The sequence below is a fragment of the Etheostoma cragini genome, chromosome 2 (genome assembly GCF_013103735.1).
Source record: "Etheostoma cragini isolate CJK2018 chromosome 2, CSU_Ecrag_1.0, whole genome shotgun sequence".
NCBI lineage: Eukaryota > Metazoa > Chordata > Actinopteri > Perciformes > Percidae > Etheostoma > Etheostoma cragini.
In genome coordinates, this window is record NC_048408.1 from 18,741,033 (window position 1) to 18,756,228 (window position 15,196).

The 15,196-nt window shown below is 38.7% G+C and overlaps 1 protein-coding gene across 1 annotated transcript; it reads right to left on the reverse strand.

The window, feature by feature from the left end:
- Positions 1-1,594: 1,594 nt before the first annotated feature.
- On the reverse strand, positions 1,595-14,760 carry zgc:174863 (uncharacterized protein LOC100136852 homolog). Its single transcript, XM_034897010.1, has 10 exons — positions 14,608-14,760; positions 7,649-7,723; positions 6,653-6,985; positions 5,845-6,149; positions 5,227-5,265; positions 4,863-4,956; positions 3,426-3,458; positions 2,686-2,724; positions 2,497-2,541; positions 1,595-2,364 (listed from the first exon to the last, which is right to left on the reverse strand). Exons 2-9 carry the CDS (start codon positions 7,713-7,715, stop codon positions 2,498-2,500), a joined length of 954 nt encoding a protein of 317 aa, XP_034752901.1. The 5' UTR covers positions 7,716-7,723; positions 14,608-14,760; the 3' UTR covers positions 1,595-2,364; position 2,497.
- Between the last annotated feature and the right edge of the window lie 436 nt (positions 14,761-15,196).

Sequence of the window (15,196 nt, forward strand, 5' to 3'; positions counted from 1 at the left end):
TAGAAATCATGTTCCCTGAAAAAATCCTCTCCCATTTCTATGAACTGGTATCAGATTCAGTGAAGGAAACCAAAAAACGGCCCGAGATGGTGACCATAGGTTGAGATAAGTGCTGATTTTGCAATGAAGTTGCATAAGGCTGCCAGAAATTACATACACATAGTTTAATTGGAGACAAAACAAGGAAGAGAGGAACACAAATGTGTTTTTGGCTTTTATACAAGTGAAGATCATGGGATGCACAGAAGTGCAACTAGCATGTATCTAGTGTAATTTTTCAGTGGTTAGAATAAGGATGTGACATTTCCTGGGGGCTGAATTTTCTCAGGCAGTGTTAATACTAAAGTTAGAATTGTTCATATTATTTATTATTAGTCTTAATCAAGAAATAAGAAGTGCTCTCAAACCACGAAAAACTTCTAAACAAGGACCCTTAAGAGGACAAGGCTGGCAAAAATCCATCCTTCTTCGGATTTTCTACCAACTATGAATTCATCTACTAACATACCGTACTGTTATTGCCCTTGTATAGCCACTCCAGTATAGCTGCACTGATGAATGGCCGCAGAACAACATAATACATTGCACAAAACTATGCAAACATCATTCAGTGTCACTTGCTGAGTTGAGTCAGACATATTCTGACGTATGTCATTTCATAAATTTAGTGACTAGAAGATGGTCTAAACCTTTGGCTCACTCCTTAAATAGGTATAATTTGAGTCCATCCCACCTGGTGCCACAAATTACTCATTACTATTCCTGAGCTCGCCCAGTTGCGCTGGGTAAAGGATACTGATAGCCAGGCTCTCACTGGCTAACTGGCACAAATCGAGTTGAGGCAGACTACACACTGGATGCGTTGCGAAAGAGTGTCAGCTGCGTGGCATGTCCGTTTATATTTTGGCTCACATGTTACCAGGTTAGAGCTTACACATTTACTGTGTGACATGCATGTCTCACGCACGGCTTGAGCTGTGCCAAAAACGAAAGCATGGTAGAAATAGAACCAACGCCTTTTTTTTTCACGCGAAACGTGCGTTTCCAGGCAAAACAGAATAGGAAAAGATGTTTAAGTGTCATTTTGACACAAATACATATTAATGTATAACTCTAAACATGTTGATGTTTGAAAGTCTCTAGATTTTGACATCAATGCAGATATATGATGTAGAAAAAAAACATTGCACTGTTTTTAAACATTGCACCTGTCATACAGAATGAAATATTCTGTAACCTATTTTTCCGTCAATACTGCAAACATTGTCGTACTTTAATCAAATCGGTAGAATATATATTTATGATTAACAACTCTCTCCCCATTTCCCCTGTGTCCCCTAGTGCTGCGTCAGACATGTTTCTGGTGTGTAGTACATAGACAGAAAAATCCACGCAGCTGACACGCAACAGAAACGCCACACTCCCGCGACGCAGCCAGTGTGTAGCTGGCCTGAGTCTTCTTGCAGGCTTTCTATACCATGTCAGAATGGCTTTAAACTAAGACATTTTTTCCCACAAAAAATGTTACAGAGTCCAATGGTAGAACTTCAGACATTACCACAAAGTAATGAAATATGTGTGGCAGGGCACCTTTAATAATGTGGGACTGAGAATACACTAATTAGCTCTTCAGTAACCTTTAGTAAAAGCTGGCGCCCAGCTGTTTAGGGAAATTACTGAAGCTTTTTAAAAAAAAAGTTCCAAGCATGTAACGCATTTTTACCGTTTTAACCATTAATGTCGTCAGTATGAATGAGGATCTGAGAGGCCCAGATGGTAGGAAGTCCTGAGATGGGCTAACACATAGCTGCTTTTGGTCTTTTCATGGGATTAGTCTTGTCTTTTGTTACATTTCCACGGAATACACATATAACTACTTACCCTTATCCTAATAATACGACTTTCTTTTGCAAAACGCTTTCTTCAGAATCTTGACTTAATATGACAGGAGGAAGTGAGAAGGAGGGCCATTCCTGCCAAGCTACTGTGTGGGCACAATTAAACAAAACATTTTCTCCAACAACCAAAACATATCAAAGATCTGCTGCCCTCCTAAATTAACTACGGTGGTGATGATACACATAGAACCCAATGTGGTTGTCAAAGTTTAAAGGACACATGGCCTGAACAGTACCCTCTGCCTACTAGATGGCCATCATCTGATTCAAATTCAGAGCTCTTTTTTCACATTTGGATTTCATTTAAGACAGTTCCTCTGATTAATCACAGTAGTACAAGTTATTCCTGGTTATATACAGAGTTGTTTGCAATAGGGAACGGTAGAGTGGAGATTAGCAAACAAGGAAGTGTTGATTTCAGAGGTTCCCAGTGCATTAGCAGGTGTCATGTGACATGCAGTGTCTCCTGCAGCGAGAGAGAGAGAGAAAGAGAGAGAAAGAGAGAAAGAGCTTTTAGCTATGCAATGTTGTCGTGTACACTGCCATAAACTATAAAGAAAGAGAGGTCAAACTAATCTCCTAATAGCATTATAATTACCTCAGGCCAGGCTGACTTGGCATGTTTTATCCCCCTCCGGATCACCTGCAAAAAGTTGTATTATATCAAAGACCGAATTACAGTAAATCTTAGACAGTCAGTCTTTAGAATGATTTGAACACAGTAAAAAAAATACGAGAGTTGAATTAGTTACACACAGTGAGTCAGAATACTGTGATTTAGACGTACCATCATCGTAATCGCTTGTAGCGAGCCCACGATGGTCACCTGGAACAAATTAAAAGATTTTACTGTGGGTAACAATGGGTGGGTGTAAGACCATCACCATATTAAGCAGTTTAAGTTTGTGACATGCAAGCATAGGCAGATCCTCAACGGTGAGTGTCCGAAACATGAGTCAGGTCATACTGTTCATATTCAAAAGACAATCCAAGCCCAGTTTCCCATAAGCCATGGAAATATAATAAACCTTTATCAGTGTGGTTAATCTTGCTGAACTTCTCCTGTCATTTTCAAAATGAGAGGGTAGCCAGGGAGAGGTTTGGATGTGTTGACATCCAGTTAGTGCAGGCACAGTAAGCGGTCTTGATCAGTGATCCACATGTGCTCCAGCTGAGTTATCAAACAACAACACAGGTGGAGTACATGCTCCAACAGGCTTGGACTGAGAAATTGGGTGAATGAGGTTGGTTTCAATCAGTCTCAAAATATGCAGTCCAGGTAGCCATTGACTCAACCATTCATCAGTGAAAGTATTTAAAAACAAACAAACATTATTTTAGTAGTTTTAGCTAGCTAAACCACTCATTGATCTGCCAGCAGGTCCGTGGCAGATCTTTAGTGTTTCAGGCAGCTAAAACAAGTTGATAGACAGAAAAATCCACAGATAGAACCTTTGTTTAAACCTCTATAGAGAGCCGAAGTAAGAACAAAATCAGCAGCAATACTCTGTCCAAAGATGGACGTACCCATAAGGGGTGTTGTGGAGTGTCTCCGCGCTTCTGTTGAGAAAATGATGAATTATTGACAATTAGATATCTACTTGTGCTTCTGTCACAAATCTTTGTGAGACATTTTGTAGAACACTAACAATGGAAACTGTTTTAGACACATGATACTTGTAATAGAGAGTGGAGCCTGCTTCCCCAACCTGAATAACATGCATTACAGGTTTTATCAACCTCCAACTATTGTGTCATCTGTCAACTCTATAGGTATTTTCTGTTAGCTCTTTATTGTTTACAGAAAGCCACTTATGCAATACTACACAACATCTGAAAAAGTAAGTATTTACAGTAAATGTCACGATAAAAATAGAATTGTATTTTATTTTACTATCAAATATCATAATAATAGTATTATTTCTGTAATCGTGTATCCCTATAACTGCAAGTATTTACTCACTGTTTAGAAGAAGTATAAACAGGAGGAATAATTACAGGAAGAAAACCTCTTTCAGTGTTCATATGGGCCCCTGACTATTGTTTTAAGACAGACTCAATGTCCGAATTAATGAGATGTCTTCCATAATGTTACGCTGTTACATATATAAATTTGGCAGAAGCTTTTGTTCAAAGCTGTGAAGTCCAGCAGAACAAGAGCTAGATGTCATTAAATCTGAGTGCATTTGCTTTTTGGCTGTCCACGTGTAGTCTGAAGATTTGAATGTGATACAACCTTTTAACAAAGAGGAAGCAGGAAATAATACGTTACGGCAATGTTTCTGTGTTATTCTCCTCTGTACCATTTATGTTATTACTCAAAAATGGTTGATTTAGACCAAACCCCACTAGCACAGAATGTTTAGGGAACGCTAGTTTATGGTTCTCTAAAGGTTAGTTCGAACCAAACCAAAAACTAACATTTAGGGAACGTTCCCTACGGGTCATAACAATCCCTAAGCATTAAGAGAACCAACCAACTGTAACGTCGTTGCGCTGTACACAACGTTCCCGTTTGGTTGTTTTTGGTTGTTCTGAGTTTTTGAAGTAGCATAAAGGTTTGCAGTCACTTGATTTAGATTCACTCAAAAATGATTGGTCAATTCTAAGTAAGATAAACAGCATAGCAAGATAATGTATTTGTTTTAAGGCTGATATCAATTTAGCTTAAAACAATACTTTTGTACTCTTGACTTTGGTATTTTAACTGTATTTGTGAAAATACTTAAAACAAAAATCTATCAATAGAACAATTTTCACAACTAAGAACTTCTAACAAGTGGCACCCCCACGCCAGGAGGGAGAAGACCTCTGCTCTGAGGTGAGTCCTTCCATGTTGACATAGCTACAGGACCAGACCGCAGCTTCACAATCTCACAAGAAAGTAAGTGAAATACTTTACAGTTTAATAATGTTGTGGTTGTAATGGAAGAGTTTTTTTAACAGGCCTGTGAAGGTACTCACTTTGAGATCGCTTTCTATAGATCAGCAGCGCCAACAGCAACCCTACGATCAGAGATCCGATGACCACCACAGGAGCGACTATTTTGGTAGCTGGAGCCAACCTCTTCAGCAGTTCTGTTACAGAATAAATCAAATTAAACAAACAAAGATTGAATGCACAAATACTTCAGGTCAAATCAAAAAGAGTAAGGATGTAAGTGTTGTTGTTAAAATGAGGAATGTACGCACTGGTGGGAAGTTCCCCCTGTAATACTCTAGCATCCTAAAGGACATTACTTTCACTTTCACTCCCAGAGGAGTCTGCAACATTTGGGATAAAAGACCTTCAGCTGGATGTAGCAGCTGTAAGAACTATGGTATGTAGCAGATCAGATTTGGTGGCTGTGAAGTTGCCAAGTGAACCGGTTGATTCCCATCAATAAGAATGAACAGAACTGAACAAAAACATTGCTGTGTCTTATCAGGTCTGGGCCGTCATGCATAGTTTTCCTTCTTTGTGAGGGACATTGTTTTGAAAATGTCTGGTTAGATTAAGAGACATGTTGCAGCCTAACTATTTCTGTTTAAAAACAACTACAGCACTGATGATCTTTAGTTGTCGATTTAAAAAAATATGCTTGCGAATTAATATTAGCAAGTTCTGTCTGACCTGCCAAGATGTTTTCTTTTCATGACCAACATGCTCCTTAATACTTGCCTGGGTCCCGACCGTTGAATCTGTCTGCTCCACTAAGTTGTGCCAACACAAAACAAGCACTACAGTTGGCTTGTGGTTTAGATTCCTTTCTAGCTCTTAGTTGCTCAATACTAAACAAAGGTGTGTTTCTGTTACTGTAGTGACATGGGTTGCTTTAAATTTCAGGTAAAGCATGACCTCAATTTTAACAGTGGCTGAAATTGCTGCATGACATTTCATTGTGTGAAGCAGTATTGGGCCAATAGGCATAGAAGGTGTAAAGCAGGGTGTTCAACAACATGTACCTGGTGCACTGTGTACTTCAAAGGTGGCCTCGTCCTCTTTGCCGTTACTGGCATTGAACACTTTGCAGGTGTATTTGGTGAACACGGATCCTTTCCGCAAATGCAGCTTGCTAGAGAGGTTAAACAGACCACTTTCTTTCTGGTTCTCCTCCTTTTGAGAGCTTTTTGTCCACTCTGTGTTGTGCTCATCAAACCAGCGAAGTTGACCTTTTGGGTAGCCGCCATCAGACTCGCATGTCAGAGTAAAATCTGTATTAGGAAGTATTTTCTGAGGGTCGGAGTGGATAGTTGGTTTGTTGTATTTGGCTGCAAAGAGAAAACAGAAAGCAAACATGATCATTCAACAGAATGTTCCACCATGACGTCCATCAAATGACACCAATAAAGTATCACAAAATTGTTTGACGATCATTATATTTGAAAAATACAGTATAGTGAAATGTCCAGTAAACATAGAATGTATGGTGGTCAACAAGACAAAAAGACTACAACAGGTATTTCTGGATGGGACTATTTGTAACATTGAAACTGAAAGTATAAGCACAGGAAGAGAGAAAACATTCTGCTAGAACAGGAAAGTCCCCAGGATGTCTAAACAGTCTTCCCCCCCTTCAAGCCAACAATTTAATCTTTCAAATCCATTTTCTCTTTATAACTACATAGTATCATTTTTAGAGAAACAACTATACTCATTGACATGGTTTAGCTTTAAATGATTTGGTAGGGATTGGTTTGGAAGATAAATTCTCTCAAAATGGTCATCTCTCAGTGCCAAACAATGAGAAAAAAATGTTTCAATGGGCTCTCACCTGTGACCTTAAGGTTGGTGCTGCTGGATCCGTCGCCGCTGTCTGTCATCACCATACATTTATAAACTCCCTCGTGCTTTACAGAAGTGTCGGCGATGAGCAGGGATACGTTCATGTTTCTTACATTCCAGGAAGGCTCGGCAAAAGAATAGCCTTGCTTTGGAACAATTTTCCCTCTGTGAAAAAGCAGTAAGGGATCATCGAGTCCATCTTTCTTCCAAGTGACCACCCGGATTTCTGTGTTTTCTTGTGTGGTTTTGACAACACACTGCAGCAGTGACTGTTGGCCCCACTGTCCCACCTTTCCATCCTGGCACTCCACATTTACAAAAGCTGTAAAAGAAAAGTTTTTTTTTTTTTAAAGGTATACAATCTTACATCAGTAGCAAGCTAGCATCGAATTGCCAGACTAATGGGTCTGGAATCTCTCAGTTCATTTTTGATTCCCGAAAGGCGTTATCAACGGTGCCGACCCAAATGCCTCTGGATGCCAGTAAATAGACCTACAACCAATCAGAGCAACAAAACAATGCAGCTCTGAGCGACACATGCAAGTTTAGGCTGTGCTTGGTCCATTTGGAAGCAGGTAAAAAATGTGAATCATGATGAACATTCTCAAATTTCAACTAAGCAGTACAATAAAATGTGCATTTTATACAACAAATGGGCTATATAGTAACATAATCTTGATTCATATATGATCAAACCTGCCTAGGTTGGCAGTTCGGTTTTAGTTTTGTGAGCCTGGTGCATTGCGCTGGACGGAATGTGCCATTTACGTTCAGTAAGTACATTTGGTAAGCATGACGCTCCTCTGAGTAAACGGTTGTTAATGCTCTGTCCAGGTTTGGCTGGTTGGAAATCGGTCTGAACGTGACGGGGGCCAGATGCATCTGTCAGAGCAATAGAAACATGAGCTTGCAGATTCGTTTGGTTTCCAAGCTAGCGGCAAGCAGCACTTCATACTAGAAATTGTCCGATTATAGGAGAACTTACCTGTGTTTGTATGTCCTGTTCTGATGTAGACGGCAGTGAAAAAAAGGAGGATACCCATTGAGGCCATGTTTAACTGAAATGACAAAACAAATCATACAGTACACATGTTTTAACTCACTAACTAAAAGGTGCAGGGTGCAAAGTGCAGTCCAATTTTTATTGTTTGTTATTTGTGTTGTGTTAGAGGCTGGTTGAACTGGATGTACAAGACAAGATCTCTCTTTTTTAGTTGAATTCACATTTTTGAACACAATGACAAGCCTCACATCAATCCACACATTAAAACCCTCTGAGGTCTAAGCCATGTTTTCCCATCTTCAGTTTGCCTTGGTCTTCTTGTATAACCTCAACCCTGTTTTGCACAATCAAAGGTAAGTTTCTACAATGTATTTATCTGGAGATATTACACAGGACATATAAAGTATGTATTGTCCTGTCGGGCGACAGCATCAACATTAGAGGGTTAACCATAGTGGTGTGAAACCATCTTTGGTGCAATGAACAAAATAAAAAAGTGGATTAAATATGTTATCTGGTGTTTTGCTGGTTGTATTTTTTTTGTTTCTGTTTTTCTCAAATAATTCTAAGAAATCCTTTTCTATAAAAAATTCTTATCTATGGCCACATTACCACCATGATTCTAACATGAATCACATCAAAAGACTGAGGTGCATGGTTGCAAAATATTAATTAAATCCCCAGTGGATATAGAGTGCTTTTACAATGCAATTCACTGCAGATGGAAGTCATAACTGCCACCCTTATAGGACTGTGTGTGTGGAGGTTTTCTTTTGCCTTTTAGTTTAGTGTCACCAAGGAGCTCTATTTAAGCATGAACTAACACCAGTCAGGGTTTTGATCGGAGTTTGCAGAACTACAGAAATTCTGCAGTGCTCAGTCTGGTTTAGCTTATGCTGAGAAATGAAAATGTATTAGCTCGTCCTGTTTTCTTATACCCTCCAGCAATTAGAAAGCTTCTCCTAATCTGGTTTCTATGTCTAGGTCTCCTTTTTCACTGTTGTTCCTGTTTGTAACTTGATTTTGTCATGCTTACCGAGTGAAAACAGTAGTTACCTTTCAAGCAAGAGTCTTTTTGTTTGAGAGAAGGTCACCCTGTCTCTTTCATATGGCAGAAACAAAGCAGAGAAAAAAAGGCAAACTGGGCCTGTGAAGCTACATGAAAAGTAAGTGGAAAATAGTAAAAGGATGGCGATGTCCATGACTTTATCTGGTACTGAGTTATGTATTAACTTAAGGCATGTGTCTCGGTGACTCGATGGTGTATTAAGCCCCCAACAGCGACTTTGGCAACGGTTAACTTCAAGGTACCTAAACCTAACACATAGACAGTGAAAGAAATTGACCAAAATATCCTGTTGCCCTGGACAGAGACCAGTGAGGCAATTTATATAAGTCTTCTGGTAGCTGAGCAAAGAGAAATCGTAATCCTTCTGAATCTTGCAGAGACGGAGAGCGTAGGTACATGTAAGGAGATAACATAGGCTCATTACTGCTAACTACAATGCTAGTTAACATTAGTAATTAAACCTAAACAGCTAATGTAAGTCAAAACTGTCTCCGTGCTTCTCCTGACAAAACGGTTATTACGGTTATTTGTCACTTTGCGACAGCAAGTCGATTGGTTATGAAACAATCGTAAGCCTATTTTTATAAAAACGTCTGCTACAGAGCCATAACGTGAGGTATAAGGTAATGAAGCCTTTTACACATTGTTGTGTGTCTTTATAAATAAACAACGGACAACTCGAGTTTTTAAATGCTTCAGATGTAAAGTTATTCGTTGTCAACGTGACGTCAAAATGAGTGGCAGTCAATGGAATGCTAATGGCGGGTAAGTGCTCGGTAGAATTAAAATGGCGCCATATGAGCTACGCTTCCCAAACATTCACTTATCCCCTTACGAACCATTGCCTAATCCTAGTGCCATCCAGGCAGCGCTGCCTGGGAGGCTACATCAGGGGCTTAAAACACCAAACACCGTCTTGGCGCTTGACCTCAGAGTTTACATCAGCAGTAACTAATTTCTTTGCTTTTTTAACACCCACCTATATGTCCTCACAAGTTGTCACTCACAAGTTGTCACTGCTCGTGAAAGATATTTTGTAGAGAATTTAAAGAACAAGTTTTTTTTCTTGAGACGCTAACAGAACTGCTAAATGAAGTAAATATTATGCTCCGTGGAATCCAATGACTAATGCTATTTTATGGAAAAAAAAGAGATACAGACAATAATCCATAAAATATGTGTTTTTATATCCAGCCCTCAGCTAACAAGGTCATGTCAGTTTTATAGTTTGTTTTTTTAATCAAAGGTGACTGTAGCTGAGAAACAAATGGAAGTGAGGTCTCCAGAGAATAAACTGTTGTTACTGTGTGTTATCATTTTGATAGGAAGAGATATATGAGTATTAGATTATTATCAAAGTAACAAAGTCCACATCATCTGCAACGCTTTTCCCATGAGGACTTTGAATTTGTTTCCTCTTGGATTTTAACTGATTCTGCCTCTGCAGCTATGCTCTATTTGATTTCTGGTTGTACTGTCTATATTTCAATTCTTAAGAAACTGGCAACACTTAGGTCTAATTAGCTGAAATGTTTATTTACTGGCTAAATATTGACTTAATCTAAGTGACTAGAGGTGCTGATCCAGAGCACTCAGTCATTTAAATGCATGGTAGTCACATAAAAGAGTGGACAAGTTTGCTTCTGCTATCTTGCTCTTTGTTTCTAGAAGTGTCTCATAATAGAAGTGGCAGTCTAACATGAGGCCGGGACTACTTTAGAGGCCTGTTTGACCTGCTGCCCATTAACTTTGAAAAGGTTTTGTATTCACAATTGAAATGGTAAACAAAGACTCAAACTGAAAGAGAAAGTCCAATCAAGAGATAGATTTTTCGATACCACTTGTTGCAGCTTCAAGAGTTTAAATGTTGCCAAAAATATTAGGTGATATCATCTTCTCTTCAAAGAGCTGGGGAAGAAATACCTGCGATGAGCCCAACGTTTTTATTTCCTTCCTTTTTAGAAAGACAAGTGTAGGACTCGTGTATTGTTGCTCACTTTTTATCAGTGCAATCTCTGTACTGCTGATCCCACTTATTGACACACTGCACTGCCACATGATCAAAACTAAAAACATGCTTTGGTTTGCCATTTGAAATTGTCTCTATTACGCCAACACAAAAAGACAGGGACAGTCCCCCCTTCCCTGACTTACAGTATGTGGGTTTGTGGGTGCAATTGGGAATTCTTACATTCTTTAACTGGACAAATAAGTTCATTCAAGCTACAGTCTGAACAATCAGTCACAAGTTGAAAGAAGAACAATACTAAAAGTAAAAGTATCTTTTGTACAAAAAGGCCTTCAATAATCAAGCCAATGCAGCTGTCTGGCGGCGGATGTCTCAATGTCTTAGACACGGTGGGGAAACATCTGCACTCCCCACACAACCCTGCTGGGGTTAAATCCTCAAATGTATTAACTTCTTTGTTTGTTTTAACAATCGCCCATGTCCTCAAAGTTCTCTCTGCTCATGAAAATACATGCCAAAGATATTTTTTAGTGAATTTAAAGTTTTTTTCTTAGAAGCTAACAGAACTGCTAAATGAAGTAAATATTATGCTCTGTGGAATCCAATGGCTAATGCTATTTTATGGAAATAACGAGATACAGCCAATAATCCCTAAACTATAGTTTTATAGTTTGTTTTTTTTTTTAACCAAAAGTGACTGTAGCTGAGAAGAAAATGGAAGTGAGGTCTCCAGAGAATAAACTGTTCTGTGTGTTATCATTTTGATAGGAAGAGATATATGAGTATTAGATTATCATCACAGTTACAAAGTCCACATCATTTGCTACGCTTCTCCCACAAGGACTTTGAATTTGTTTCATCTTGGATTTCAAATCATTCTGCCTCTGCAGCTACGCTCTATTTGACTTCTGGTTGTACTGTCTATATTTCAGTTCTTAAGAAACTGGCAACACTGAGGTCTTATTAGCTAAAATATTTATTTACTGGCTAAATAATGTCTTAAGCTAAGTGACTAGAGGTGCTGATCCAGACAACACACTTAAGTTCATGTTAACTAACACAAATAAGTTCATACAAGCTACAGTCTGAACAACCAGTCACAAGTTGAAAGAAGAACAATAATAAAAGTAAAAGTATCTTTTGTACAAAAGGGCCTTCAATAATCAAGCCAATGCAGCTGTCTGGTGGCGGATGTCTCAATTTCTTGGACACGGCGGAGAAACATCTGCACTCCCCACACAACCCTGCTGGGGTTAAATCCTCAAACGTATCCTCTGATTCTAACACACTGAACATAAATAAACATCCAGCTAAAAGGTCCCATATACCCAATGGATATAGTGTGCTTTAACAATGCAATTCAGTGCTGCCACCCTTATAGGACCGTGTGTGTGGAGTTTTGTCTTTTGCCTTTTAGTTTAGTGTCACTAATAAACTAGCTAATAAGACCTCAGTGTTGCCAGTTTCTGAAGAATTGAAATATAGACATATTATGCTCATTTTCAAGTTCATAATTGTAATTTGGGTTTCTACTAGAACATGATGACACGCTTTAATGTAAGTAAAAACACATTCTTGGCTACCTGTATTTACCCTCTGTCTGGAAAAAGCCCAGTCTGCCCTGATTTGTCAGTATTTCTGGGTGTAACACATCTGTGCTCTCAGCATCTCTGTACTGCCATTGCAGCCGGGCTGTAACGGCACCGTAGTGGCACTTTTAACTTATATGCAGTATATTTAGACAAAAAATGGTCTGGAGTGCTCAGAAGATTAAACTTATCATGAAGTTGCTCTTTGGAAGTTGTCACTCAGCTCTATTTTTTATGTATTAACTAATTCAGTATGAAATAGCCATCAAAATAAAGGCTTTTTTTCTTCTTTTTTTTTAAAAAGAAAAGTGCCTTGGACCTATGTTTTTTCGAACTTGAACTTTGAACTATCTATTGTATAGTAGTGACATCACAACCGTACAGAAGTCTGTACCATTTCTGAATATGGGCTGTGTGCATTTCTCTGTGGATCCTGTACTTTCACAGTATTTATTTAGTACCTCAACCTGCTTTATAAAAAATAAGACATGGTAATCTCACTTTTTATAATACGGGATCTTTTAACGCCAACTGAGACTACAGGTCAATCCAACCCTGGAGTTATGGATACACACCGTCATGCTGGTGAGACCACTGCACATAATGGTTAACAATGATATTAACGTTTTAAACTCAGCGGTGCCCCAGTTCTATCATAATTATTTTCTCATAAGACAGATCATACAGCCCAGGAGGCCAGGCCTGCCTGTATCCTTCCTTCCTGGGTAACATTGTGTGACCATCCTGACAGCTGCTTTCTCTCAAAAGCTCTTGAAGCTTAATATGTGCAAGGCCAAGGAGTTGTACTGTATGAGGAGGATGATAGTTGATTCTGTGGGTACATGTTGGTGATAAAACAAAAACAAAAAAATCTTTTTTTTTTCGGGTATTTTATTACAATTCATTGTTAGGCTATCATATTATAATGATCTGATTGGTGGGCACTAGCTGATAACTGCACCCACTTTTTGGATCCCTGAATCTAAAATGATGATCTTGTATTTTTCCAACAATCTCTTTTTTTGCCGAGGAGTGTTGAATTGAATTGTTGAATTTGAATGTGTCATCTGAGGACATAACATAGAACCTATAATCAACTTGTTGCGCATGCTTCCATCCATATTTTACACAGTCTCCTTCCTTGTTTTCAAATAAAAAAAGCACATTAAAACAATGCAGCCATTATGGGAAAAAAGATTATCAGATAGTGTGCTGTATACTATAAAAATATGTTAGCATCCAATTCCAAAGTTCCTGTTCTGTTTTTTATTGATCTATATTCTTAAAGAGGAAGCACTTTGAAAATGTCATACTGCATGCTACTTCAAGATTTCCTTTAGGTTTTAGGTGTCAAAACAACCATACAAGTGATCTGAATGCCAAGATAAAGCTGTAATTTTGAAGACTTTATTTAAAAAGCCTAAATCTGTTGGGGATTTTATTTGAGTCTATAGCACACTGAATCTTTATAGTTTCAGTATAACTGAGTGTCTGATGTGACATTCAAAAAGTATTTTAGCCTAAAAAAACGGAAGTATATGCATACATTTCTTAAAACTTAATTCTAAAAAAGCGTGTATGAACATTGCCAAACAAGCCTCCATAGAAAGATCATAGACACAGACTGATATCCATTCTACGGTCCAGACCTAGACATATGCTCCACTGCCAAACTCACAAGAAAAATCCACTTAAATATAACTTCTATATTAACCAGGACTGAAACAGTACGTACTGGAACTAGAGCAGTAGAGCTATGTATCGAGGCTGACCTCTTAAGGGGATGTGAGTTAGACCATGGAGGGAAAAGACCGCGTCGAGCTGTTTGCTGCAGGGGCAAATTTGCTTTTCTAAGGATGGCCAAGATTTGTCTGGCCCTACTCTGCCTCTGATTGACTTTTACTTTCATTGTTTGGGCATGAGGAGTGAGACTGATTGGTGTAAAAATACCAGGGTAACCCATCAGAGGAAGAGAAGGGCTGAGTGGGGCGGGACATGCCTTCACTGTCCTAGGAAACGCAAATTCGCTTCTCGCAGATCTAGTGACTTTAGAAAACAGTTCAGCGATATTTAAACATACATATATCTACTGTCGTTTCAGTAACCGACAATACGGTAGGTCTACTTAACGGACATACCGTCGTGCATTAGCTTATATTAGCATACATGTATAAGTTTAGGTTATTATTATTATTAGGCTATAGTATGTCGTCTAATGTTACACAGTTAACGTTAGCTCACTACCGTGTGTAATGTCAACACGAAGCCTTCCTATATGACATGCCATGCTGCCAATACAATTGTCAAACTCACCTACACGCTCCTCTACAAGGCGACGTCTCTCGGTGGTGGAACTAATGTTTAACTGACAACTCGACATGGACTGTTTTGTTATACGGCTTCGTTCCTTCTTTCGCTTTCAGTATGAGTAAGCGACACCACGCCAAAATAACACGGTAGTAAAGATCTTCGTTTTTAAGAACACTTTTACTCCTGTTTTGGCATTGAATAATGTAAAATACGTGCTAAAGCCTACATTTTCCCATAGGAATGCTTTACGTATGATCAAATACTTTTCCTTTGTTCTTTTATCTGTTTTTCCCCAAAATACTTCAAAAGATATTTACAATGTTTCAAGTCTTTCAAAAATAAAAGTTGCCCATATCAACATTATTAAACCATTCCTTCTGTTCACTTCCCTAATTCACTCTCAAAGAGCAACAAAACCCAGTTTGTGAAAAAAATGTATTCAAAGGTCCAATTCTAAATTAGGGCTTTAGCAGTCAAATCAAGAAGATACACTCACCGGCCACTTTATTAGGTAAACCTGTCCAACTGCTCGTTAACATTTAATTTCTAAGCAGCCAATCACATGGCGGCAACTCAGTGCATTTAGGCATGTA